Source organism: Nipponia nippon, unplaced genomic scaffold (genome assembly GCF_047370975.1).
Source record: "Nipponia nippon isolate SJK-2023a ecotype South Korea unplaced genomic scaffold, ASM4737097v1 scaffold_3, whole genome shotgun sequence".
In the NCBI taxonomy this organism is placed as follows: Eukaryota; Metazoa; Chordata; class Aves; order Pelecaniformes; family Threskiornithidae; genus Nipponia; species Nipponia nippon.
In genome coordinates, this window is record NW_028262347.1 from 64203398 (window position 1) to 64226384 (window position 22987).

The window sequence follows — 22987 nt, forward strand, 5'->3', positions numbered from 1 at the left end:
GTAAACACTTTAACCCTGGAACTGGGTGAACTCTGTTGGGTACACAGATGAAGCAACAAACCTAAGCTAACTGTTTGACAGTTAAATTCATTTTTACAAAAACTAACATTTTTAAGATTTATTTCTTGTTATTTGTTTAAACAGAGGAAAGCCAACACTCCTGGGGTGGGAGGGGATGGGAAGAGACAGACCCTGGGTAAAAGTTATTACAACAGCACCTGGAATTGATCGGCCTGCCTAGGAGAAACACAGGCACTGCCACAACACCACAGGTAATAGCTACTGCCTGAAGCCAAGACGACAGTCCACACTCCACTGACAGGTGCTATAGATCCAAGTCATAATAATCTTCCAGCTCATCATGAAACAAGTCCCACTCGTCCTCGGAATCCGTTAGCTCATCGTCACCTCCTGCTGCCAACAGCATAAGCAACATCTCACCAAGCTCAAAGGTCACCACCTCGTCCTCGTCGGTCTCGAACGGATCACCGTTCTCCCGCTCCTCGATGAACTCCCAGAACCGATTCCTCCGCTGGGCCTGCAAGTGGAACACAAGTATTTCCCCAGGTGACTAAGTGGTACAAGGTAGGAGCCTTCCCAGAAGCTGACAAGGTTCAGCCCCCGGCGTGCTTTCTGACATGCAAGAAACCATGTTTCTCTTTCAGGGAGATACTGACCTCCAGTAGAATTTACCCTTACACACCCCTATTAATGCTGCCCAACATTTCTACCGCAGTATGCTGGTGTACTAGGAAAGTTTTTAAAATTCACTCTTTCCATCTTGGCCTCCAGCATTCACAAGCTTTAGACCACCGCCTCCTTCAAATTCACCATTACACAGGTCTATCAGAAGTAAAAAAGAGAGTCAACATTTCCCTGTCCTCTTCTCAAGGCAGCTGATTTAAACACACAGCCCTCTTGCGCTCCCTCTGTATAGAAAGGACAAAAAAACCCGGTGGCACTGACCCGGTATCTACTTGATGTTCCCACTTTGGGTCTCTGCGGCTCCTCTCGGCGGCCATCAGGATATGCATGTTTGTAAAAACAGTTCCCTCCAAACGGACAGCTCCCACGGCCTTCGTCAAAATACCTGCATGGCTTGTTGCTGGAAAGGAAAATACCGCAACCCTTACTCACAGCAGACCCCAACCAGACTTCAGAATTGCATTTACCTGTAGTCCAAAAGGATCTCAGGTACCATTTGGAGCTGAAGGTATTTTGTCAGTATAACACCTACGCGCAGAAATGACGTTATTGCACAATGTGTGGGGGTCGATGCATGCATAGGGACACTGGTGGCTCGCAGTGCACAAGCTCGTACTACCTTATGGCTACGCCACCAGTGTTTTGCATACAGAAGGGAAAGACTGAGGTCAAAGAACACAGGAATAGCTTTGCAACTGTGTGGTTGCATGCATCTGTGGGCAGATAGGCAAGGACGCACTTCACACGTGGTGGTGGAAAGGAGGTGTGAGAGGGCTTTACATCAACACCCTTCTTCTCCAGGTGTGCCTTTATCTCTGCTGTCTCAACTTGACAAAAGGCTGCAGTGCTCATACCTCATTGCCTCCTTGTATTTCTGAATGAGTTTCTGCTTCTCTTCCTTCTCCTCCACCCAGTACTCACTTGGAATGACAAAGTTAGATGTGATCCGACATTCTGGGCAGGACCTGGGGAATGAACAGACTGCGCTGCAAAATTCCACATTACAGGGCGCTCTCTCCCCTACATAACAAGTCATGGCATATATCCATCTTTAAAGATGTATTGTACCCACACACTTGCTGTACAGGCTTTTCAGTCTAGATTCTCTCTTAAACATGAAGATAACCTAAACTCTCTTCTTCAAGAACTCAATAGCAATGGCAGCTGGTTAGCTTGTCTCAGAAAAGCTTGAAAAAACACTTCACACAGACTCCTTTTTCTTTAGAATTAAATAAATTTATTTTGGTTTGATTTCTGTATTTATTTGATTGGAACTTTGTTTTGTTTTTTTTTTTAGAACAGCCTTTAAATGGAGAAATGTTTTGCCAACTTATTAATGAACCAGGGCGGTAATGAATTAAGCAGCATACATTCTGAACTGGTTAATCTGTTTTCAGATTCCTGGCTGGGTGTCCAAGATGCAAACAGTAACCACTGGACAACATGCTACAAAATAAATGAAAGTTATTTTCTACCATTAAGCGAGTTTTGCAAACTTAATCCATATTAACCAAATCAGAGTGTAAATGTTATCCCTAACAATTATTTCACTTCCAAACTAAAAGTTAGTATGCATTAAATGCAGTCTCTGTGCACTCTGCATCTGGAAGTCTATTGCAAGTTGTCACAAGTTACTAAGTTCTTCCACAGTAACAAAGCACAATCGAAATGGGAAAGTGCCTCACTTTATAATCTTGCTCTCAAATTGCTTAGCACTCCTCCACTTGCGGATGCATTTGAGACAGTAAGTGTGGCTGCAGTTGGAGAGGATCCCAAAGCGGCGCTCACTAGGATTAGCTTTCTCATACACCACCTCCATGCATATCCCGCACACCATGTCTTTACTACGCTGGACGGCAAATGAAAGCTCCATGTCCTTCTCGTGAGCTTCAATGCAAGACTGAAAAGGAGAGACAAAGAAAACGACTACAGAGACCACCAGTCACCTGGTGAACTCTAAGCAGGTTTTTAAGCTCAGTTTTACTCTGCTGTTTTGCATAATGAATGGAGTATGATTAAGCTGAAAAATGTTTATCCTAAAAAAATTTGCTCAGATAGTGGGGAACAATCAATTCAAAGTTCAAGCTCCTTCCTTCAGACATTGCTTTTAAACATGAGAAAGGCAATCTATAAGACCATCCAGTTTTACTAGGCAAAGAACAAAGCTTTAGTATCTTTAAGCAGACTGCTTTCCCAGCACAGATAAGGAAACCCAGCTGCTTTTGAGTATGGCCCCGACAGGAAACAGTCCAGTTTACAACGGGAACTTCATTCACTGCCCGACCTGCGTGCATCTCCAAATGAAAAGGAATTAGTTACAAGTGATTGCGGGCAGCTAGGAAGCAATAACTGAAAGCTGTTTAACACCAGACAGTTGTTTGCTTACCTTTATGTGCTGGGATCTCTGCGCAGCATCAATTGGATGCAAGACCTGCAGTCCACACATATCACACACATCCCCATGGATATACACGCAGTTTTCTCCATAACGACATTCTCCTACTGCAGCGTAGGGGCACAGCTCCTTCTTTATCTCCACATCTACTTGCTGCTTTTCGTATTCTTCCTCAATCACCATTTCCTGCAAGGGTGCTTCAGCACAGGAAGAAGCAGCTGGGAACAACATTAAAGACAGTAAGCAATACATTCAGATTTAGAGCACTAGGAGTGAAAATACATTGCTTTGCATTAAAAAAAATCTCTGGGTAACCCTGCTCAAGCTATCCAAAGAGAATAATAAAAAACGACCAAGGCTCATTTTAGTCCAAGTTTCACACACTCTCAACCTGAACTAACAGTTATTTTCCCACTCAAGAAAGCACAACCAATTTCTTCATCCTTCAACCCAGACAAGACTAAAGCCATCAAGGTTTCAGTGGTCAGATTTGGATCCATTTACAGGCTGGCTGCACTAGAAAAATCTCACTTGTCCTCAGCGGCTTAAGTACATTTTTATACAAACTCTGGTTCAGCAACAATTAAATAAGGTTACAAATCTCTCGCTGCTTCGAGAATCAATTCCACATTGGCTAAAGTTAACAGGTTCTGCCCCCCACCCCCCCGAAATTACACAGCTGAAGCAATAAAGGTGTATCCAGCATAACAAAACACTACTATGGAAACACCACACCAGCAGTTCCTTATGTGCATGTTAGCATACTGTTGTTCAGCCTGAACAACAGACTTTCACTTCTAGACTCCCATGCATCTGTATGAACAATACAAAAGCTGTGTCCACACCTCTCACCAAACTCACTTTATTCTAGATATTTGCCAAAATCCCTATCCTAAACAGACACCTGGTCTATCAGTCAGACATGTAAACCTAGCTTTAAGAAACAAATTCAGGGCATTTTCATTGCATTCAAAGCTAGCCATCAGCTTTGCAAAATCCTAAGTAAATTGCCTTACCTGATTCTAAATTGAACCAAAATCTATATAATTTCTCTTCCCCATTTAGACAGCTTCTGCTTAACACTTCTCCCTGTACCTCTTGAACATATGCTCATCTGTGTCACAAACCGAACAGCCTTTTGAGATCATTACATAAGTAGGATGATAAATTAAGTTACAAGACAAAAGCAGTCAGTTTGAAACTAAAGATATAGTAACGCTTTGTTGTTCTCCTGCATTTATTATATTCAGAATAAACACCAGGAAGAACAGCAACTGGACATCATTTACATAACCAGTCGCTGTTACAAGAGTAAAAAGTCATCTATACTATAAGAAAGTATAACTTTTATAAGCTGCTCGAGCACTAGATTTAGAGAATTAAGCAAAAACTATCAAAGGCAGACTTGGATCAGTAAAAGTAAAGGACAGACTCCTCAAAAAGAATCAGAGGCTGCACACTCACACAGTTTTCACCCCCACGGAGCAAAGCGATACAGTCAGCATGTATCAGCCTGTTAGCTTTTGAACATATAGAGAAAAAGAAAAAGCAGGTCCCTGAGAGCTCACAGCTTTGGGGGATAAGCAAATATTGAAGATTAGCGTAGGAAAATATTAGCTCTCAAAATAAGTTCAAGTCTGCTTCTTGAACCACTCTGACTTTGGAGGTCACTCACACTGATCTTGGATCAGTCTGTTTGCTAGAAATGTACATTTCAAAAGCAAGTGAGTGACAGAATAACAAGTCAACTGTCGACTTGCTCCTTTTTCAGTAAGAGATTCCCAACCAAAAAAAAAAAAAACCAACTTCATTACCTCTTCCTCCCCATGAGTTCTAGTGAACTGGCACCACGAAAAGTAACAAGTAACCATATACTAGGCTCTACCTACTGTTCTAAGTAGCTGAACATAATATGAAAATTCGTACTTACTAATTGAAATTCCCCCACCCCGTTTGAAATCCATTGTCTCCACTTCCAAAAGTAGTAAGCAAAAAAAAAAAAAAAAAAAAAAAAAAAAAAAATCGCAACTACCAGCCAGTTTATATTCCCTCAACTGTCATTTTGCCCTTTTTTTTTTTTCTAGTTAATGTTGTTACAGGTTTTTTTACCTAGTTGATTCACATGACTTCAAACATCTTGTTTGACCCTTACTAAGGAAGGAGAGTTCAGTAGATCACAGTATGGATGGGCAGAAGCCTACTAGACAGACAAATGCAGCTGAGTTTCAAAGGAATCAAGTAATACAGTACTTCTTTTAATGGGGCTGGCACGATGATCTTTGCTTAAGGCAATCCTATCTCCCTGGAAAATCCATACTTTAAAAGAAGAGGCACATTTGAAGCTTCTCTTAACAGAAAAATTTTCCAGAGTCACCTGCACTCCTCTCAAGGATACCTTTGTCAAAACTTTATTAAGTAAGGGGTTTATTTATTTAAAAAAAAACCAAAACACACCACAAAAAACAAACAAAAACCCCAAAACCCACACACCACTCATTACCTGAGGTTCTTTGAGAATAAAGGCTTTGAAGTCTTACCCCTCCAGAGACTGACTTAGAAACCCATTTATTTACTATGCTGGTCCATAGGAGAGAGCACAGCTTCACATCTTGGCACAAAAGAAGTATAGAGTTGTTACTTAAACAAACCACCAACAACTACTTAAGTCAACAAGCACAGTACACAGTACAGCTACTAAATTCCAGCCCAGTCCACAATACCATCCTTGCACAAAAAAGTACAACCAGTACTTAATGACCAGACATCTACACAACATGATACAGATCTATGAATGTCAGTCTGTGATAATGGCTCTGGGTACTTCTGCAGTATGAGAGGGTAGGAGAGGGAAAAACATGCTAAAAGTGACATTAGTTTTCCGGTCCCAGTCTTCTGTCCCGGCACTCCCCCTCACTGAGAGCTGTATTTCTATGAAATAAAAATTAAATTAGTATTTCCACGTCTGAGTATCTCAGCTTCCATAACCTGAAGCCCTGCGTGCATATCTCCTGTTATCGACTGCACCATATCTGCTACGGTTTTGCTTCCTCTTTAAAAGCAAAATTAGAGAAACTCACAAGACTTCATTGACTCAGTAGTTCGGAATCCAACATCCCTCATACAATAGTGCAGAGTAAATGGTACTCTGTCTGCTGTTTTCAAAACCACTGCTCTCCAGTAGGTGGACCCAATCCGTATCTTCTCACTGCCCATTTCACAGTCAACACGTTTAAATTCATACTAGTGAAAAAACTAGTTCATTACCTTCAATTCACACACCACCTGCTTTCACTCTAGGACACACTTTGTAGCATCAAGTACATTCACCTTGTAGCAGCAGGAAACAGCCACCTCATTCAGAGCGTCTCTTATATTTCTGCCTTTCTACTCTGCCTCAGTTATTCCCGAACATCTAGCAGCAGTAGCAGCAGAACAAATATGGAAATGTGGTGCATCTGTACATCAAACAAGTGATTATCTGAAGAATCATCGCTATTGTCTGTGCTAGGTCATCTTCAAGATATCAGGTTTTGTCCCAAATCAGAGAATCATTTGCATTAGCAGAACATCTTGTCTCATAGTAAAAGATGAGCTTTATTGCCCAAGCTACACATGGTTGAACTGCCACCTCTCAATCTTCAGCATTTGTAAGACAATTTAAAACACAGAGGCTTCCAGCTAATCTTGAGAAATAGACTCCATTTTAAATTTTCCAAGTACCTGTACATTTCTGCAGGCATTTGACAAGAATAATTTGTAAGGCTTTAAAGTATACACTGTGGAACACACTGCACACATCCTCCTGATCGCTACAGCAACGTTCTTCATTTTTATAGCTTAATAAAGACAGTGGCTTCAGAAAACTGAAGTTTTTAAAATGCAGCTTTTAAGAAGTCACCATGGGAATTAGCATCATGTAGCACTATTCAGAACAGAAACAGCTGAGTATGTCTGTACATCAAAATACATCAAATTTCAAAGGACACAGAGAATTTGGAACAAGATTCAGAGATGAGAATGTTATTTAACTTATGCTGGGGTACCCACGAGTTTCCATGAAAAATAAGCCTGACCCCCTAAAAAAGGAACCGCTTCAGTAAAACTAAGTGAGTTAAAGGTATATATAAATGCTCTTATGCTTCAGGAATTTAGGAGAAAGCACCAGCTCTCCTATAAGGAGTAGGTGTATTTAAAAGATCTCTGGCTGTTCAAACTAGCAGTAAATTGATTCCAGTGGAGGGCCACCCAGCCATTAAGGGGACTGAAGCACAGGAAAAGAGACTGAGGAAACTGGACTTGTTCAGCTTCAGAAGTGATCTTATCGCTATCTTCAACTACCTAATGGAAAGGTATAGGAAATAAAAACCACCGTAGCCGGACTCTTCTCAGATGTGCACAGGACACGAGACAGAAGGCAAGCTGAGGCAGGGAAAAATCTCATTACATACTAGGAAAGAGTTTTTCCTTGTGAAAGATGTCAAACACTGCAACGGTTGCCCAGAGGTTATGGCATTTTGAACATCTCCAAGGATAGAGATTCAACTAAACAAAACCCCTGGCAACCTGCTGTAGCTGACTCTGTTTTGAGCAGGAAATGAACTAGATAAAATCTGGAGGTCCCTTCCAATCTAAATGTTTCTATTTTGATTAACATGTTAAAAGGAAACCTTTGTCTCGATGAACACAGAAGCTCTATCTTTTATGACAGTAAGGTGACATATTACAAGGTAGAAGACAAGTTTTCATTCCTTTGAACTATACTCAAGTCACAGATAAACCAAACAATCTCATAATCAAACTTCTCAACAGTGCTAGCAAAATGCTAATGTTGCTCAACCACTCCCTTCCTCTTCACTCTTCCTCAAATCAGAGTAGACTCCAGCAGCACCCTGTAACACTGAGAAGGTAATTCCTCTTTTCAGATTTGAGAATCTGAGTAGTGCTGTGGAGACAAAGTAGTATAATGTCCATGACAGCTTCAAACTTCTGGACACGAGGTGTCCGTTTTGGATTCAAACCAATTATTTGAGTACTCATGGCCATAAGCCTTCAGCTTTAGAGAGCCAAATATTAGGAAGTATGCTGAAGTAAACACATTCAGCCTACTTCTCACTTAAATTTTAATCTTTGTGCTATCTTTCTGCAGGGAAAGCAGATCTAGTCCCACATGATGAGCTTCTTCAATCTCAACATCAGCTGTCACAGTATTAGGAAGTGAAGTCTCAGAAAGGTAGCTACAATAAATGTTTTTCAGCCTCTGATCTAAATTGCCACGGGATTCGTGAAAGCAAGCATTAGGCTTCAATTCTTTCTACAGGAATCTGTACCTCCACTGGAAAACTTTTTGAAGATTGCAAAAAGAAAAAGAAAACCAAAAGGAAAACAAACCGACACCCAACAAACAAACAACCCCCCCAAAAAAAACCCAAAGGCAGCAGGTTATCTTTCCAGAGTGATATTAACTGCATCACCAGTATTTTCTTCTCCCATCACGTATGCAAACTAAACTTCAAAGAAGGAGATTCACCAAGTCATTCAGAGCCATAACAAGAGGAAGCCAGTTATGCAGAGACTGTCTTTAAGTATACCTGGTTTCAGAACATCAGGACAGCAGTAGTAACTGATATGGAACGGTCCAACTACTCACATCAGAAAATTCAAGCATAACTTAAGCACAGATCACTTGAAGTGATTAATAAATACGAATAGCTGTCTTTACCAAAACCAAAAGCATTAAAATAAATGCACTACATGTAAGTTATTGACCCATGACACAAATTTACTGTTATCCCATGATCAGCTTACCACGTCCACAGTATGGCTGCCCAGGGACAAACTCTACAGCATTCACCCAGTCTTCAGCACCTAATCCTGCAGCTGCCAGATCTGTATTTTCATCTTCTATCTCAGCAATAATTTCTTCAACTGTTTCAGGGAGTGATGCGAAGTCTGAGGATACCGAGGGATAAATTTTTGCATCTGGATTCACATCAGTCACTTCTTCCTGTTTCAGTGGCTTGGTATGTTCATATCTAAAAAGTTAAAACACATCATGTCAACTCTTCACAAAAGAAAATACCTCTATAAAGCAGCCCAAGGGATTGGAAATAAACTGATTAAGAGGTAAGCACGCTATTCTGAAGAAGGACCTAGAAACTGCTCGGAAGAGAAAGCCACTGATGACTCTTTATACAGATGTGCTTCCAGTTGTGTCACCTGTCAGCACTGCTTAAGGAAACAGAAGGTACTGCATGATTTTGGAGGAAATGCATGCCTGCACGATTCTTACTTAACTTACATAGAATAAACTTCAATTATGTCCAAAAATGGTCACGTACCTATTATGCATGTGCAGTGTTACTGAATGAAATAAATTAGGTCATTCGGTGTTAAAAAGAGAAAGACTAAGGGCAGATACTGCTGTCTTCAACTGCTTCGTGGGAAGCCACAGGAAAGATGCAGCCAGAGTCTTCTCAAAGGTGCAGCAACAGGATGAGAGACAGTAGAAGCAAGTCCAAAATGGGAAGTTACAATTAGATATCAGGAAAAAAAATTCACTGTGAGAGCAGTCAGACATTGGAATGGGTGCCCAGAGAGGCTGCACAATCTTCATCCTTGCAGATAATCAAAACTTGACTGGACAATGCCTTGGGCAACCTGACCTAAGCTGGCTCTGCCTTCAGCATGGCTCCAGAGATCCCTACCAACATTAAGTGATTCTTTTTCTGTATCTGAGCATCTTGGCTCATTCGATTTTACATTTAAATTTTAGCAGTTATTTCTAATGCCTCTTTCAACTTACTGTGGAAAATGATGCTCAGAATACTTCTATCCCTACCACCCACAAACAACAGGAAAGCGCCACTTCCCTCAAAAATCTGTCTTCCAGCAACCAGTAAACTACATGGGAAAATAAATTACAGGCATACCTTTGAAGTCTTAGATATTTGCTGACTAATTTCAAGGACAAAGGGAGGGAATTTTTGGAGATCACACAAAACTTTTAAGCAACTGTGATTCATTTACTTTGTGTCAGATTGAAAACAAAGTGTCACAGTTCTTGCATATTAAAGAGATGCTCCCAACCAAATGTCAGCTTTGAAATCCTCAGGAAGCTATAAGGAAAAATTTAAAAGTCAAGCATTCCGACCTCTACACCAGTGGTCTCCAAAGTGGTATGCATACACCCTAAGGGGTGCGCAAGACAATCCACTGGGGTACAGGAAGAAAATACTAGAACCTCTTGTCATTTTTTTTCCCTACAAAATTAAGAAATTACATTTTACTAATATTTAACATACAGATTGACAGCAGCGTCCTCACTCAGTCCATATGTCAGAGGGTCCCATGTATGGTATGTGCGAGGTGTCCTGAAGGAGGAGCAGGTGTTCCACCACGCAGCAGGATTGACAGCAGCACCCTCACTTGTTCATTCATTTTCAGCATATTTCAACACATTGCAGTTTGTGCCAAATTAAATGGATTGACAGAATATATTATCTTGTTTTACCTAAACTAACTCTGACAAAACTAACAAGTGGCTTAAAAAGATTCCTGCAAATAAACCGTGGACTGAAGACAATATTGATAATATGAGCAGAAGCAAACAAGAAAATGTCAGAACTAACACTTCTACTCCTACTATAAACTCTTCATTACAAGGTAAAGACAATGCCAACCTAATCAGATCTGACAAGGACTTGGAGAGGAATAAATAAGTTGAGATTACCAAGACGACTATTTGAAATACAGATTTACATCCACCATTATTAACGATGCCCTCAGTGTATATTGTGCCTTGAGATATTAGCTAATGATAGTAAGAAGCCATCACAATTAGCAAGACATTTAAAATCTAAACAGCCCGAACATGAAGACAAACCTCTCAATTTTTGCAGAGATGTTTCAAGTCGTGCGATACTCCATCCAGTACTTTACAAAACTTCACAATAAATATTTAGAAGCCTCTTTTGAGGCTTCTTATGTAACAGTGAAAGACAAAAAGCCACATACCATTGGACCACTTGTTCTTCCTGCTGTGGTAAGAATGACTGAAATAACACATGGAAAACAATATGGTGACAAAGGAAAACAAATTCCTTTGTCAGCAGATACTGTTGGGAACGCATAGAAAACACTGCTGAAGATGTGAAGAAACAAGTATTAGAACAAGTTTTGCAGTGTGAGAATGTTGCTGTACAGCTGGATAAGACTATGGGTGTTTCTAAGATGTCTCAGCTTACCATATTTTCTAGATTCTGTTCCAATAACGAAATACACAAAGAACTACTTTTTGTGACCCACTAAAGAAAAGATGTACTGGAAGAGATATATTTTCAACAAATGACTTCCTTAATAAAGACAAAAAGATGTATTGGAGGAGATGTATTCTCAACACTAAATGACTTCTTTAACAAAAACGTTTTATGGAAAAACTGTTCAAGTGTAACTACTGATGGAGCCACTGCTTTGACTAGAACAAAAAAAAAAGGATTCCAGGGTAAGATTACAGAGAGAGCACCACACCAGAAATTCATTCACTGCACAGTTCATAGGCAAGATGTTGTAGCAAAGATGGAGCCAGAAGCGCACAAAGCGCTACAGAGGGTCATCAATATGGTTAATTTTATAAAAACAAGACCTTTAAGTAGTCAGATATTTACAACACTTGGTTATGAGATAGAGAGCAACCATGAAAATCTTCTGTACGAAACAGAAGTTTGCTGGTTATCTCGTGGTAAAGCACTTAAAAGTTGTCAAAGAGGGAGTTACACATTTTTCTTTCACAAGATGACAAGTGTTCCAAATTTGCTGACCTCTTCCATGATGACAAGTCACTACCAGTAGCATGCTACCTAGCAGATATTTTCCAAAAAAACAAACACACTTAATCTGTCGCTTCAAGGTAAAAGTGACAGTTCAGGAACAAGTAATTGTTTTTTGAAAGAAGCTTGTGGTATGGAGACAACATTTTGAAAACGGCTGTTCTGAAACATTTCCACTATTTTATTTTGTTGCCAAAAACAATGCAAGTGTGTCAACTATAAAAAAACCTCTCTTATCTTGTACACTTAGAGAATTCTGTTTCCTAGTTTTTTAACATGTTTAAACATCTTCCAAACAAAGATTTTCAGTAGGTTTTGGACCCATTTGTCAAAAATACAAAAATGCAACACCTTCCAATTAGTCTGCAGGAACAGCTGATTGACATCAGGGAAGATGGAAATTTACTAACTGAATTTTAACAAAAATCTTTGCATAGCTGGTAGATAGGATTGAAAAAGAATCACCACTCATTAGTAAGTGCAGTCAGCAATACACTTCTTCCATTTGGATCTACATATCTTTGTGAAAGATCTTTTTCAGCTATGAGAGCCATTAAAACTAAGTACTGAAATAAACTCAACTTAGAACAAGACCTTCAAATCACTGCATTACAAAATGTTAAACTAAAATTTTAAAAAATAATGAAGCATATTCAGTCAACATTACTGTCAGTAAGAAAAATATTATTACTAATAAGACTTCTAGTGAGAGCAAAAATGGTTTTGGACTGTTAATAAAATATTTGTAAAATATTGATTATTTCAGCTTTATTACATCATTTTTTAAGTTCTTATTTTTGTGTATGTTTTATAAGGTACATAATATATTAGTACAGTTGTAGATATATATATAATCTATAAATAAATATGTATCTACTGGGGGGTGCTCAACATTTTTTCACGGAAGAGATGTATGATCAAAAGTTTGGAGATCACTAATCTACATGATCAGGAAAGCAACCTTGGCAGATAGAAGGCTACTTTTGTTATCTTTCTTATACGTAGTAACCATATATGAAACATGAAAGTAAAGCTAACTATGAACTACCATATGAAGTCATGATGCAAATACTTCACCCTGCATTAGAGCTGCAACAAGATACAATGTTAAAACTCCTGAGAAATTTTAATAAAGTGAACTTAAGATGATGCAAACACCCCTAAGCCTTCGCAAAGCTTTGCTACACTAGGAAAGCATCCTTTTCCTTTCTTCACACTTTTTTTTTCTTTTTAATAATTTCAGGGGTATAGGTTAAGTCATACTATGTTTTCATAACGTAGGGACATTTTGTACAGGTAACATTTTAGAACCTACATGACTACACCCCAGTTACCTTTCCAAAATGGCACTCCAAGTGTCAGAGTAGCAATTCCTGAAGAGACACACACAATCAAGGAAAAAACCAAAAATTCTTACGTGTTCAGGCTTTTATAATCACTTACAAATGTAACTCAGTTCCATCAGTTCAGCTACTAGTCTCAGATTTCAATCATCTGCTCATGTTATTAATAAACAAACAAAAAAACCCCACACCCCGACAACTAGCACTATTATGAAAACCAGTTCTCTTCTCGCCTTGCCTTTGCTTATTTATTCGCATAGCAAAGAAAACACTGTAGTATTTAGCAAGAGAAGGCAGTTTGTGAAAAGAAGCTATTTTTATAAATTTCTGAAGTTGCAATGAAAGAGGAAAACACTTAAGATTTATTGCCTTTCTGTGAGCTCTCTACTCAGAGACTCAGAGTGAAGCTACTCCCCTACAGGACGGTCACTGGCATTTCTTTACCTGCAACGATCTCCATAAGCACAGCATCCTCGCTGATAATACCTGCACACCATGGCAGACTGACTAGTGGAGAGGTCATGGGAGTAGCGACAGTTGTCTCCTTCCTTGCAAACTCCATGCATGAAATATCTGCAAGACAGAAGATTACTGTGAATTAAGGAGAAGCACTGAAGCTATAAACAAAGTATTTGGATGATGAGTTATTCTATAAATCAACATATGCTGAATTAAGAACACCGCTAACAACTCATGGGACCACGTCCCACTATAAACATACAAATACGAACATCTGAGAAAAGATGAAGCCTTAGCTATTCCAGTGAACTGCACTGCACATTTAGGGACTTACTCTTACAAAAGCCTGAAAAAAAACCTGCAAAGCAAACCTTACCCTGTGCTATGACACAGAGAGGAAAGAGTCTTGGACAAAGTAGATGGGGACAAAGTTTTACTTGCAGCTCCTGTGTTCTGACACCAACAAAAAACCTTAGAGAAGCCCACCACTGAATCCAAGACTCAAAATCAGCCACACCCAAAATAAGTTTCCCAAGGGCTTAAATCTATTTTGAATTTGGAACTAATTCAATCAGAAGTAATTTCCTCTCCAAGAATGCAAAACATGTTTGTGATTGATAATTACATCTGACAAAACATACACATTAGGTTTTGCCATAGAAGCCAAATAATCAGTAGAAGCACCCTGCTTCAATACTGTGCTGCCTGTCTCGAAAGAATTGTAGTTTCAAAGCTTTTGAGGACAGTTTACTGAATTTTAGCATGTCAAGTAATGCAAGTTTAATTGAGCATTCTCAAATTCAGCTATTCAAAAAAACCGAACAGTCATTTTCAATTTGTTTTAAATTTTAACCAAGAAGACACAAGCTTCTTTAAATTCAAGGCACTGTAACTATTCAGACTCAATATGTTCACATCAATACCACAAGTGAGCATACAAGTTTACCTACACCTTTCCCAATTCATGCAGTATTGGCCAAGAAAAAAAAGGAAGAAAAAACAAACAAACAAACCCCAAAAACCCAAACCTATGTAAGAACCAAATCCATCAACATGTTTACCAACACTTCAGTTTAGAAAAAGAAGCATTGGCCCCCAGATACCAAGTAAGTTGCAAACTCTTAATTCATTGGAAATATCAAGACCCGGTAAACAAGAGAATTTGTTAGGGTTTAGGTCTCATACAAAACACCACTTGAGGGAAAAATTGAGAAACAGATTATACCCTTCTAAGCTCATCTTGCTGCTGAAAGGGGTAGTCCTGCCCTCCTCCTGTTGCACACTTCTACCGCTTTACATTGGTATTACCACACCTAGGCAGCCAGCAGAACCAGGTCCTCCAACCAGCTGAGTGAGCAGCCACAGAGCAGTACAGCCAGCACAAGAGACAGAAGGATCACCTTTCAGCAGCCCAAACTAAGATTAGGATAGCTCTTCACAAAACAGCACATTCAAGTCGATATTCCTAAACTTAGAAGGTGTCAAGTTGTTGAATTGCATGAACTTCTGCATAGGTACTTAAGTCTGCTATACTTTTAAGAAGTCAGATAAATCAAAGTGAACAATTCACCAAATGACGTAAGCAGAGCTACATTTGTAATCCAGTACTAGGGATCTATTAAAAACTGAGGAGAATCTTAAGAGGGCTGATAACCCTCCATGTGCAAAACCAGTGGTGTATTCACAGTACTAAGAACAAAAAAAAAAATCTGAAGTGGTTTTATAAACCACCAGCTGACACTTGCCATCAGACTGCAATTCACACTCAAAACAATCACCTGTCTGTACACTGTAGTCACACAGTAACCAGAAGAAGTGTGGTCCTACATAAAAATAAGTGGTGTAAAACCAAGATGAGGCTCTGCAGGATATTCTCCCCAGAGAGACGAGTACCCTAGTCAGGTTTGCCAGGTGGCTGCACAAACACCTATGCCAGCACACACCAGGAATAGGGTGTTGCAAAAACAAAAAAACCCCCACGCTCCATAACCAGCACTCTCCACTGTGTGTGTGTGTGGGGGGGGGGGGGGGGGAAGGAAAAAACCCCACCAAAAATCCCACCACCCACACACATCCCAATACAACACCACAGCCCACCCACAAAAAAACCCACCTCAAAGCAAAAAAAACCCAACAACCCGTGAACTCGTGGAACCAGAACATAATGAATTTCTGGCTTGCTTTTAAGAAGGAGTCACACCAATAGGGTAAAAAATAATTCAGGTTGTTAAACATTTGTTCTTTAACAACTGTTATCTCCACCCTTTGCCGATTTCCACACAGCATTGCTTCCCCCATGTGTTGGGGCATGCAATTTCATAGCCACCTGCTGACTCAGATCAGGAAATGGCTTCAGATATAACCTGAAATTCCTTTTGCTGCCCCCATGGTTATTTTTAATCTAGATCAGATCACTGTTCAGCCCCTCTGCACAGCCACACTGCTACTTAAGCCAACAAAGTGTGGGGACACCACTACGGCTGAAATAAGTGATGAAGAGAAAGGCACCAGCCCGAAGTGAGGACTTGTTAGAAAGTACTTGGTCAACATCACACCCTAAATACATAAGCCTCAAAATTAGGCTCTCCCACTGCTTGTTAGACAGAGAAAATGGACCTCCAAGTCCCGTTCCTTCTTTCCCAGCTTATGTTAGAAAATCCTCTGCAAATACAGATTCTGTATAATTCATTACATCAAGATGGGTAGGCTATAAAGGAAAAAAAAAACAAACCTGAAACACTCACAAGCTCAATTTAATTCACACGTCACTTTTAAAGGCCTGCAATCCTACGCAGCAAGCTCAGCATCATTTGAACAAGGCGGCTGGGGTGGGAGGAGAGAAAAAAAAAAATCTATTTCTCTAAGGATTACACCAACTTCCTCCCCCCCTCCCCCAAGAGGTAAGATTTTTTACTTTAAGGTCACAAAGAATTTAACATCTTACATATGAAATGGTGGTGTTCAGCTAAAATATGCTTTGGTCACGTCAAAAAATAAAAGAGTGCATTATCGTTTGGTGAAAGGTAACAAAACTTCTGTTGGAGAGCATCTTTACACACACAGGGTATTCAATATGACTGTAACTTTAGACAACAGCAATACCAGCCTCTTGTTACTCCTTACAGGAAAAAAGGATCCCCAAAACTGAGAAATACATGAGTTACCTGCCTCAGTGACACATAAAAGGATATCTGAAACTTGCATTCCGTCAAGTAGCCAGAGAATACATATAATTTCATCTGAAAAACTAGATCAAGACAAGTATATAACTGGATTTTCTCTGAGTGTCTATGCTGCCATCATCCAAAAAGCACTTACTCTGGCAGCAGTGCTCTCTGTCTTTCCTATTCAGAGATACCAGCTTAAGTTGGTGAGGCTGCACGGGGAACCAGACCAGAGAACACACCAGGGTCCAAACCCAGATCATCTCCCAGTTCAGTTCATTGCATGACTGTACAAAACATGAGTGATACCAACACATGGAACAACCACCCACAAATAATAATTGCCTGCACTGGCGTTTTATCACTGCAAAACGTTTCAATTCATGTCTAGTTATGGATGCCTTTATCAAAATGCATACCCTGATTTTTATGGGGTACTTAAAAAAAGGCCATAGAAATCAGGCTTTGCATATCCAAAAGTCTCAAGTTGTAGACAAGATCCGGTAGGCATTTTTGGAAACGTATAGAGAAAACACTTGTCCAAGGCCATACAGTTGATCATGCCTCCAACTCCCTGGAACTCCAACCACTGTAGAGAGGTCACATGTTACAAGTGCTACAATTAATTTACTAGAATACTTAAAATTTTCAAGTTTATCCAGGTTCCAACAACCTTGATTTCCATGATGCTTTAAAGTATAACAATCTACTGAAGATTTTGTTTTCCAATGCTAGAATATTACTTCTATTACTTGCCATAAGCTGGAGAAAAAGAATTTGCAATGCTTCTATATCAAAAAGACAATGCGGCATTAAACACATGTAACTGCAGTCTAAAATCCTGAGCACGAACCAGCTTCTTTCAGATGCTTCATTCTATGTATTAAGTCTTTGCCCTGTAATCCTATTAGTGAAATCAATAGCTTGCAATAGGTTTGCTTATTCAGGTATGGTTTGTTCCTTACTTCAGGTCCACTTAATTCTGCTTTCAGGTAATCCCATTTTGTTTATTAAACTACTGGTTTTGCTGAATTGGAATGTCACACCCAGCAACAGACCTCCTTCAGAAATTGAGACATTGCCATGACTGGCAGACACAGAACCTCTGGATAATAGCCAACTGCATTCATTGGCTTCTTCAGGTGCCATACAGAGACTGAGAATTCCCAGGGAAGAATGTAGCCGGGAAGAGGCCAAGCACTCTGTTCTAGCACAGCACGTGGGCGTTCAGCCACATGAGCGGCTGATGAAATTCTACATGAGTTAGTAACCTTAAGGAAAAAGATAAAAAAGTTGGTCTTAATAGCATTCATCTCCTTGTCCCTTCTTCTCCATAACCTCCTCCAGCAAGAAGCTAGTGAGGGATCCAGAACAGAGCAGCTAAGAAAGGGGCAATAGAAGCAGGCTGTTAAGAGGTTTGCACTCCACATCTTATCGCTAGTGTTGCAATGAATTAAGGAGGCATACTTTACTGATTCAGTCATATACATTTACATGATGTAAATACATACTTTACTGATTCAGAGTCTTCACATTAAAAGACAGATAAATACCTGATCCAGGTTTTCAGAAAGAACAGCAAAGATACAAACATGCAGACAACTCTCAAAATACACCAGTTAGTTGCTAAGGGTTTTATTTATGTTCAGTTACTAAACAAACAAGCGAAATGTAATCTAATTCTGTCAATTTTATGAACTTAACTATTATTGCATGACATCTGGAAAACACAAATATCTGGAGCTAACAGTGTTAAGTCTTTGGAAAAAAATAAAATGTTGGCTATACCACTGCTCAATACAACCATGTATCCATCCGAAACTGGAAGGACAGAGAAGCTTGGTAAGGACCACCATTCTTTTCTTATTTCAAACATATCAATAACAAAAGGATCAGAATATTAAAGCAGTTATGAATTACAGTTTTACTCCCCTGTGGTTTATTCCAGATTAAAAAATTATTACACGCCACAAAAGCCTTGAAAACTGCTAAACCATAGAAGCAATGCTAGAAAATTATTTTTCATCATCTCTTAAAGAACATGATGAATTCCTACATTTCACCCTGAGACTTCTAAACTTTAGCTGCAAGAAAAGCAGAAGGGTAACATCTGCAAAACTTGATGTCTAGGAGAAAGCAGTCCTTCATCTTAACTCATTGTGTCTCTCGCTCTAAGATATCAATCATCCATCCCAAGGGTATCACACTGGCATAATAATACTCATTAGCCAACCAATTTATGGTATCAGGTATTGAAAGGAGCAGCAAGAACTCATTCTACCAATTCTAAAACTTCCAGTTCTGATGAAACAGCAGTATTGCTTCACCAACCACAAAGTACAAAGTACTTATACTGAAGACTACTATCTCCCAGAAGTTTTTCAGGCAGCATTTACTGTCACCCATAGGATGATTCAGGTAAATAAATAGAATTGTGCAGTGCTACTCAAAACAGAAACTGCTCTACTATACTAAAAAGCTGCATTTTGAAATTCAACCCCTTCATCTCACAGTTAAATCCTCAAGCTCTTTTACGAAGGTAAAGCAAGGTTTTGTAGTAAGAAATACATTTTCTTGAATATGAATACATCCTATTGAAACCAAACTTCGAAAAACAAAATTCTTATCACACATTCCCAGAAGCTCAAGTCAAAATTGTTCATTTCACTTTAAAGCCTGAAGAAAGCAAGTCTGCCTACAACTTGAATGGCCCACTAAAAATAAACAAGTGAATAAGCAGGCAAACAATAGGGTAACTGGGAGGATTAGTCAAAAAGAACAAAGAATAGGGAGGATCGTTAGGTCCAAAGCTGAGACCTCATTTTTGTTTAAGCTCACATTAAAGCACATTAACGGTTACAAAAGAGTAGCTTTAATTTCCCACTAGTCCTGAGTGCTTGTGAATAAATATATTCATTAGACAGACTCACTGCATGACACTGATGAACTTGACTGCTTCTTTACTACAGCAGTCACTGTCTTCAATAGATTGATTGATTGTGTCTGTTACCTGAGAAAATATATGTGTATCTCTCTCTCTCACCACTCCATTTCACCTAATTGAGCCTTTCGATCTTCAGAAATAATGAGGCAATCTATATAGAGGGAGCCCTTGCAGCTCACTTAAAAGCTGAGCTAAGCATTATTCCCGGGCATTTCCTCATCGCTGGCCTACGTTTTACTGCCATGCATCAAATATTAACCCGGTTATTCATAGGCAAAACTCTTTGTATGCAGAAGTACTCAGAGAGTGCTGAGAAACTGTGCTTCACAAACGGACAGGTTAACACTGCATTAACCAAAATAAACAGCGATCAACAGTGAACAGGAGTACTTTAAATACTGCAGGGCATACTTAACAGCACAAAAGAGACACAGCAAGCAAGCTCCCTGTGAAAGCCAAGCCACGGTTCTTAATACTGCTATTCGAATCTGTAATTGGCACAAAGGGTAAAATATGCATAAAAGATATAGATCTCACATCAAGATCTAGAGCCTCTTCCTTTCTGCCCACGGGATGTTCCTTTTTGCTTCCAAGTGACTTGGAATGTATTTGCCCAGAAACGTGTTCAGATTAAACGTAATTTACAATTTTATTTAAATAAAAAATAAAAATAATTTAAAAAAAAAAAACAATCAGGAGATGTTCCTTGATGGTTGATGTTCCTTGATGGTATCTTGGATTACCACCTGCTTTCTTACAAACTAATATATTCCTATATTCACAAAGACTTGTTTATATTCCTTTCAGCCTGCAAACAGGCCTGCAGTGTAAGTTTAAAAATAGTCCACCTGGCAAGCTTCACAACATGCAGTGTGATTTGCATAGTCCCATATAAAAGATTTCTCAGAAATACAGTTTAAAGGAAAACACAAATTGAACATGACGCAGCACACAGAATCTTAACCTACAGAAGCAGCAGCACTCCTTACATTTTGCAGTCTACCACGACTTATTGCCAAACTCTGGTTTAATAAATAATTCTTGCTGTATCAATCACGAATTCATTTCCATTTTAAAATTTTTATTCAAACGGACAAGAACTTAAAACTATTTTGTAGTTCCTGCTTTATCGCACTTTCTGGAACGCGGTTACGGGACTCCCTTTCTACAGTCTCCTTCACACCGGTCACTGCGGGCGCATTTTCACACAATGAACAGTGGCCCGCGGCACCTCGCAAGGAGCCAGCAAGGCTTCCAACCCCCCCCGGCACGGCGAGGGGACGGCAGCCACACGCCATTTGCACAGCGGAGCCGCAGGGAACACCCTCCCACGAGGCAGGGGCGGATGAAAGGCCACAGCCCGCACCGCACCGCCCCCGCCCGCGGGTCCGGCTCCGGCAGGCCAGGCCCGGGGCGCGCTCGACGCCAGCCGGTACTTCCGGCGATGGCCCCCCGCCGCCGCCGCCGCACTACATCCCCCACAAGCCCCGCCGCCGCGGCCGGTTTCCGCCCGGAGCCGCCGCAGGGCGCGGCGCGGCCCGGCCAGCTGCGCAGTTTGCCGCAGGCCCCCCCCGGGGCGCCGAGCGGGGCGGGGCGGGGGGGGGAGGGGGGGGCGCTGCGGCCGCGCGTACGTGACCGGGGGGGGAAGGGAGCGGCGCTGAGGGAAACGGCCGCGGGGTGGGGGGAAGGGCGGCCACCGCCGCCCCTCCCCCCCAGCTGCGGACGGCGCGTACCTGCAAGTGACCTGCTTGGTCCAGCCGCCTCCTCCCGGCCCCGCGGCGGGCGGCGGCACGGCTGCGAAGTCGAAGGCCGCGGCCGTCGCTCCCGCGGCCGCCGCAGCGGATGTTCCTAGGGCCGCGGCCGCCGCGGCGCCCGCCGTTGTTCCCAGAGCCACCGCCTCCGCCATTACTGTTTATCCCAGACGGCGGCAGCACCGGAACTTCCGGGAGCGCATCCTTCCGGCCGGGCGGACGGGGCGCAGCCGGGGGGCGGCGGGGCGGAGCGGGGCGGAGCGGGGCGGGGGCCGGGCGGCAACGGGCAGCGGGGCGGCTGAGGCGGGCGCCAGCTCCGCCCCCTCCCTCGCGCGGGGCGGGCACCGCCTCCCCGCCGATCGGCGGCTCCGATTGGTGGAGGGGAACGTGCGGGTCGGGGCTGGGGGGGGCGCCGGGCGTTAGCGCCGCGCGGCGTTGCTGTTGTCCCCGCGCGGCCTCGGTAGTTTAACGGCGTGTTTGACCCTTCGGTGGTGGCCTAGGGAAGGCCGCCTCGGCCGCGCCGCTGGGGACCGGGCCCAGGTGTAGCCCGGCTGCCGGGGCCTCAGAGGCCGCCTCGCCCCAGCCAGCCGTGAGGAGCGGCAGCGCTCGCCTGACGGGGTGGGGCCTGCAGAGACGCCCGGCTGCCGGCCTGGGCTGCGCTGGTTGGGCTGGCGCAGTCAGCGGCGGGAAACGGGCCTTGCCCTGGAGGGAAGAACACGTAACGGCAACGTGGCGCCGGCGGCGGGGGGGCGGGGGCGAAAACCAAGCCGGTGGCGCCTCAAAAGCCCAGGCCTAAAATTGGCCCTAGGCCACCAGAGAGCTCAGTGCTGCTAATTTGGGGTGAGACACATCACGTCCTTCTGCTGTAATAAATCGTGGTTGTAAAACTACTGTTGGTCTGATCTGCAGCGTGTCCTTGTCTTCCTGCTGCCGGGAGTCGTGAGCCAAGTACTAGTCACGGCCCGAGAAGGCAGAGTGACAAGCAGGGATGCAGGGGAAAGGTGAAGAGAGAAGTCTGCCAGTGCAATGTTATTGATATTTTGTACATCTATTTGAAAATACATTTAAAAAATCAAACATCTAAGCCATCAGTCACTTCAGAAAATACTGAAATTAAGCCTTTGTTCTAAAAGTAGGCAGTAGGATGTCATCCCCCGGTGGCAGGACTTTAGGAAGTGCACTGGAGAGGTCAGAAGAGGTAAATCTGTTTTCAGGTTGCCTTGAAACAATGACTTAGGTGCCCTCAAATCATCTGAGGAATGAGGTAAGGTGAAGGCACTTGCTGGCATCTTCTGGACTACGCGGAGCCATGACCTGGGCAAACAGAACTCTAAAAGGCGGTGAAATATACATACAGATTGTAACCAACTTCAAGGTAAAGGTACGCATCAGAAAAAAACA

At 41.8% G+C, this 22987-nt stretch overlaps 1 protein-coding gene across 2 annotated transcripts; it reads right to left on the reverse strand.

Annotated features, from left to right (window-relative positions):
• Nucleotides 1-180: 180 nt before the first annotated feature.
• On the reverse strand, nt 181-21858 carry MKRN1 (makorin ring finger protein 1). Of its 2 annotated transcripts, XR_015706921.1 has the most exons (9): nt 21569-21858; nt 13713-13841; nt 8906-9132; nt 3092-3318; nt 2391-2605; nt 1560-1670; nt 967-1105; nt 678-843; nt 401-538 (listed from the first exon to the last, which is right to left on the reverse strand). XR_015706921.1 is itself a non-coding variant. In XM_087767631.1 (8 exons), exons 1-8 carry the CDS (start codon nt 21739-21741, stop codon nt 326-328), a joined length of 1434 nt encoding a protein of 477 aa, XP_087623757.1. In that variant the 5' UTR covers nt 21742-21856; the 3' UTR covers nt 181-325. The 2 variants fall into 2 exon arrangements, 1 of the variants encoding a protein (XP_087623757.1); XM_087767631.1 differs by lacking the exon at nt 678-843 and having other exon boundaries at nt 181-538; nt 21569-21856.
• Nucleotides 21859-22987: the final 1129 nt, after the last annotated feature.

What these genes read in the sequence shown, in the direction of transcription:
- MKRN1 (XM_087767631.1), bottom strand. Translation starts at nt 21,741, where the DNA reads ATGGCGGAGGCGGTGGCTCTGGGAACAACGGCGGGCGCCGCGGCGGCC. An exon ending in GCTTATGGAGATCGTTGCAG is followed by an intron (nt 9,133 to 13,712) that starts GTAAAGAAATGC and finishes TTAACTTTTTAG; the next exon opens with ATATGAACATACCAAGCCAC. An exon ending in AAATACAAGGAGGCAATGAG is followed by an intron (nt 1,106 to 1,559) that starts GTATGAGCACTG and finishes TTTCCTTTCCAG; the next exon opens with CAACAAGCCATGCAGGTATT.